At 41.0% G+C, this 6,000-nt stretch overlaps 1 protein-coding gene across 4 annotated transcripts in view; it reads left to right on the forward strand.

Moving 5' to 3' along the window:
- Adamts12 (ADAM metallopeptidase with thrombospondin type 1 motif 12) overlaps nucleotides 1–5,622 on the forward strand; it is a 303,466-nt gene extending 297,844 nt beyond the window's left edge. For all 4 annotated transcript variants that reach the window (XM_046422269.2, XM_046422266.2, XM_046422268.2 and 1 more), the window contains one exon: nucleotides 1,822–5,622. In XM_046422269.2, the coding sequence (XP_046278225.1) occupies nucleotides 1,822–1,991 (170 nt within the window). In that variant the 3' untranslated portion in view covers nucleotides 1,992–5,622. The remainder of the gene's footprint in view (nucleotides 1–1,821) is intronic.
- Nucleotides 5,623–6,000: the final 378 nt, after the last annotated feature.

Here is a 6,000-nt window from a genome sequence, read left to right on the forward strand (position 1 = left end):
CTAGAGATGTTGAACATTTTTTTCATATATTTGTTGATTGATTATATATCCTCCTATGAGAAGTGTCTGTTCAGTTGACACTTGGCTCATTTATTGATTGGTTTTTGTTTTTTTGGTGTGTAGCTTTTTGAGTTCTTTATATACCCTAAAGATTAGTGCTCTATCTATGATGTGCAAGTGGTAAAAATTTGCTCCCAAGCTGCACAATTCACAATATCTAAACTGTGGAACCAACCTAGATGCCCTTTAGTAGATGAATGGATAAAGAAAATATGGTATATATACACAATGGAATATTACTCAGCAAAAAGAGAATAAAATCATGGCATTTACACGTAAATGGATGGAGTTGGAGAACATAATGCTAAGTGAAGTTAGCCAATCTCAAATTACCAAATGCAGAATGTTTTCTCTGATATAAGGAGCTGATTCATAGTTGGGTTGGGAGGGGGAGCATGGGAGGTGCCACAGTCTGGCTGGGCACAAATCAAGAGCCACTGAAGCAGGAACAAACTTTATTTCCAAAACTCCCGCCAAAGCCACGCACGTGGCCTTCTCCCCAGACACACTACGCCCACAGGAAATCCCTCCTCCGGAATTCCCTCCTACTGCACTTCCCTAACCAATGGGAACTCTCCGGGGAGTCCCATGAGAGCTCCAAAGTAGCAGGCCAAGGCAGACAGCAGGGGTCTAATCTCCAATTGAATGCCCATCTTAACATAATCGTTATCATCTCAATGGCTTGCTGGGGTCACCTTTCAACCAAAAATGCCATGCATCATTCCTACTTGGCTACGGCTCTCAGCAGGGAGGATTAGACAAATTCTAGATAGAGTAAAGGAGAGGGAAGGAAAGGGAGGGGACCAGGGGATAAAAAAGATGGTGGAATGAGATGGACATCATTACCCTATGTATGAATACATGAATGGTGTGAATGTACTTTGTATACAACCAGAGACATGAAATTGTGTTCTATATGTGTAATATGAATTGTGATACATTCTGCTGTCATATATAACAAATTAGAATTTTAAAAAATAATAAATGCTGGAGAGGATGTAGGAGAAAAGTTGGTGGGATTCTTAATTAGTACAACCACTGTGGAAATCAGTATGGAGTTACCCAAAAATAATTAAGAATGGAGCAATCATTCCTGGTGACCCAGTTTTACCACTCCTCAACATTTACTCTAAAGTCATCATGCGAGAGTGATACATGCACACCCATGTGTATAGGGGTACAATTCACAATAATCAAACTATGGAACCAGCCTAAGTGTCTGTCAGTGGATGAAAAGATAAAGAAAATGTGTTATATAAACACAGCAAAGTTTTATTCAGCCATTATTCAGTAATTTGCAAGAAAATAAAGAAAGTCAAAGGTTGTATGTTTTCTCTCATAGGTGGAAGCTAGACAGGATAAGGGAAAGAAAGGTGGGAGGAATTTCTTAAGAAGAAAAGAAAGATCAGTAGGTAGAGGAAAGAGACCCCCAGGGAGAGGGGAGAGGAGGAAAAGGGGAAATACTGGGGAACAGAATTGGCCAAATTACATTGTTATATCACATGCATATACAAACATGTAACGACAAACTCCACTGTTACTTATAATGCACCAATGAAACATATGGAAAAAGAAAAAACAGCAAATGTTCATTGAACATCTTCTATTGTTATGAATAGCTACAGGTCCTTTCTTGGTAGACATATAAAGTTTGACATGAATAGAAGTTGTGCTCATTTACTTACAAAGGATAATCTTCTAATTTTTCTCCCTACCCCCACCCCCAACCTCTCTCTCTCTCTTTTTTTTCTTTGCCCACAGATTTACTTTGCACCAATGACAGGCTGTCAGCCAGCTTCTGCCAGACACTGAAGGGCATGAAGAAATGTTCTGTGCCCACCATCAGGGCTCAGTGCTGCCTCTCATGCCCCCAGGCACACGTCCAGACCCAGAGACAAAGAAGGCAACAGTCACTCAAAAAGCCCTTCTAAGTCCAGAAGGAAGCCATCCTCCACCCTAGACTGCAGCAACTTGCTGACCAGAACATATTTGGGTCCTGGGGGCCACGTCATTGAAGTTTTGCTTTACACATTTCAGGTTCAACTTTGGGTCATAACGAAACAAAACAACTGCGTTCTTCTAGCCACAGAATGTCCCTTACAGGAAGCCTGGGACTTTCACCCTTGGTGTTCCCTGATAGGAAGGTAAAATATCTAGGAGAACCCCACATCACCTGGGATCAGCTCCTACAAAAGGTGAAAGATTAGGCAGGTGTGTGAAATGATGTTTTTTTCCCCCTTAAAGATGAAAACAGACCAGGTTTTTCCCAGTCTACCTCAAAAGTGTCAGGAAAAAGAGCCATAATTACCCAGGGAACAAATGATCTTTTAAATTCACCTTGAAGAATACATTCTCTTCCCCACACCTGCCTGGGGCAGCTGCTGTTTAAAAGGTCATGGGGAGCTTTTAGGAACATTCCTTTCATGCATCCGTCCAGGAGAGAACAGCTTTCTTTGTCCAGTGTTCCTGAGGACAGGAGGAGAGTGTGCTGACAGCATCCCTCAATCTACCCCTCGATCCATGTAGGACTCCATAGCTGGACTGTTTAGTGTCTAAGACCCTAGACTACAAGGACACAGATATCAGCTTCAGCCTAAGGAATTTAGGCTGGTTACACAGAACACATTCCCAACTTGAGGACAATTTCTATGCAAAATCTTGAAAAGCCAATGAACTGATGTCCCTCTTTCTAGCAAAAGACAGGAAATGTGAGCCCTTTGTTCCTCCCACTCTCCTGGCATGTACCCATTCCTTCACAGAACAGCAAGTGAGGTTCCCTGCTTCATTTGTTCTTCCTGATGCCTGCCTGTGTCACAAGCTCAGGTCCCAATATTGTCTTGGTGTACAAAGATCATTACAACCAACATGAGGCTGCCACTTACCCTCACCTCCCCTAGGGCAGGAAAAAGAACCCTGCATGACAGTATTTCAAAAAACCAAGTAAATCATATTAAGTACAAGAAATTAGTGCAAACTTTCCCCGCTTAAGTTGAAAGGGGGGAAAACTATTCAAAGTGATGTAATGATTATCTGTGCCTCAGTGTACCCATAAGTTTATTTTTAAAGGTCTTTTACTGCTAGGGATGTAGCTCAGAGGACTTAGCACACAGGAGGTCCTGAGTTTGATCCTCAGCAATTCCCCAAAAAAGATAGAATTGAAAATACCGATATTTACCTTGTGGGTAGGGGCAAGTCAGGAGAGTCAAAAAAACTGAAGTGAAAGTTAAAGTTCTTATTCTGGATGTTCCTACCTCCCATCAGGTGATCAAGACAATAGGCTGTGATCTTGAATCCAGAGCATAAACCAATTTCAGGAACTTGGAGAGAAGGAAGGTGGAAGGAGGAGTATAAGCCCCAAGAGAAGAAGACCTCAGAACTAATTCTTGATATGGGGAGGAGGTGGCCTTCATGTAAAGGGCCGTATATTTTCAGACTCATGCACAGATACACTTAATCATGAGACACAGAGTCCCCTATCTCTCTTTAGTTATCTGTCCATTCAGCAGAATGGTGCTATTGAAAAATGGTGCTAATATCTAGATGGTGGCAGAACTAATATAAATAAACAGTCGTACAAATGGATAGGAGTATGTGAGACTTCCACAAGGACATCTTCTGATAAGTGTGGAATGGGTGTTGCTGGTCAATGCCAATTCTATTGCTTAGATACCATGAACTTCAGTTTATACTATTTGCTTTTTACTTTTCTTCAAGCCATTAGTGTATATTATTCTGGTAAACTCCTGTGGAAAATAAAACACTATACTTGGGATGAAATTCAGGATAGAACAGAACCAGGAGGAAAGTAAAAGTGTTTACCTAAAGCCAAGGAATTTATTTCTAGGTAAATACTATGTTCTTGTATTCTCTGTCTTTTAAACATTTTAAACATTGCTGGTCGATGACTGTCTCTGGTGAAATAAGAGTTTTGAGAGAAGACACTCAAATTGTTAATGATATGACTGGAGGATAATCTGATTTTTCCTAATGAGGCAATTCACGAAAACTGTCCCTGAAGTGTATTATAGGTTTTTAAGGGAATTAATTTAGTAAGCCATATTGATTTAACTCAATCTGATACTGTAATATCATAACATCAGATACATGTCATCAGAGACCTGGGTATGACCAAGTTTGTAAACCTCAGGAACAAACCCAGATTCCTACTGACCTCATCAAATCAAACGAGGTCAGATTTCCCAAAACACAAAAAGGACCATGTCATTTATGACCCATGTGTAAACAAGATGGTAGACATGTGCATGGGTAGGGGGTCTGGCCAGGTGCTCTCTTCTAGATCTTTCTTCAGTTTCTCAAGGGCAGAAATTTGGCCCCTGGTCCTGAGTCTTGGACATTCACTTCCTGTACTGAGGCTGCATTGTGGAACAGTTGTCTGTCATGCATCATGTGTCCTTGTCATGAGTTATTCTCAGTCACTCAGCTACAGGTGGTCAGCGATGAGCATTCTGCAGGCAGATCCCCGTGCTTGCAGTAGTAAAGGGGCCTTAGATCAACTGGAAGACTCTGAAGGCAAGAATCTGGATGGTGTCTTTGTTTCTTTGATGCCCACAGGGGCCAACACAAAGCAGAATTATTGTTTTACTTCATCCAGATCCTCCTTTCTCCCCACCTTGGACGAGCAGGTGAGAAGTATGCCAAGAGACACTGGAAACATTATCTAACCCAAGAGGGCTACTACAGGGCGTGGTGCATAAATACATTAGATTCTAAAATATAGTTTGGTTTACATTGCCTTTCACAGTGATAGAGTTAGTTCTTCACTAAAAAGTTGTGGATTAATTTAATTCTTGAACACCAAAATATAAGTACACCATGAAAGAACAATATTCTAAGAAACTTAATAGTATTTTCTTAAAGCCAGAAAATTGCTTCATGGTACAAGGATTTCCCTCCTCGTGAAGGGATGCTCTGTTTTTGAAAGCTTTTCTTAAACAAGAGTGCATTATCATCCCATTTCCAGAGACAGCCCAAGTCTATACTAGCATCCAGTGAGATGCTCTCTGACAGTCAAGGGGATGTTTTTGATACCCTCCATTAAGTAACACAGTCTGAGGGATTATATTATTTTAGACCATGGAATTGATTATAATCCTCCAAACTCTGAAAGTTACACATTGCTACCCCAGAGAGTATAGGTCTCGGCTTTATCCTTTGTGACTTGACGATGAAGCTCTGAGAAAGCTTATCTGGTGCTCAATCCACAGTGATCCACTTTCCCAGGAGAGACCACATGACATGAACTTCCTGGTGCTATAACCTAGCCAGCATATTTCTTGCTGTTTATATTGCTACTTTGAGTATTATTAAGTTATGTCATTAAAAATAACATGGTGGGAAAGCACATTTCTACTTATCATTGTCCTTCAAAGTAGTTGCCTGACACCCATGACCCAACCTGTTGCTCTCCCTGTGTCTCTAATCTGCCTCACCAGCCCTCTGTCTTGGCCTCCCTGAGGGGTACTTTGGTGGGTGCTTCAGTACTTAAAGTCAGACTGTAATCATAGCCTGCCTTTGTGTGGCATCAATAAATGATCAAACTCATTGGTGTTTCCATGTGATTCATTTCCCCCTACTGCAAGACTCTCATCACTCACCTTGGAGCTTGGCAACCCAGAGAAGGATGCTATCAATTTCTCCCTTCCACGCTTCTTTCAGAATTTCTTCTACCACAGCCCAGATGAGTCATATCCCAGATGAAGTAGGACTTAGGTCTTCTCTCATGAATATGCAACAACTGACAGTCTTTTATATGACAATCTGAAGCAATGCCTACAATTCCCCATAATACTGAATCTAAGTTTTCAGACATGCAGTTCCTAGAATAACCTATTCTCCCATCTATCCTAAGTATAGACATAATGTTTAAGAGAAAATAACTCACCTCTAGAGAAATTTGCTTTGGGAGCCTGATCATTTTTC

Source organism: Marmota monax, unplaced genomic scaffold (genome assembly GCF_021218885.2).
Source record: "Marmota monax isolate L192 unplaced genomic scaffold, Marmota_monax_Labrador192_F-V1.1 WCK01_AAM20220418_F8-fsc00077, whole genome shotgun sequence".
NCBI classification, from domain to species: Eukaryota; Metazoa; Chordata; class Mammalia; order Rodentia; family Sciuridae; genus Marmota; species Marmota monax.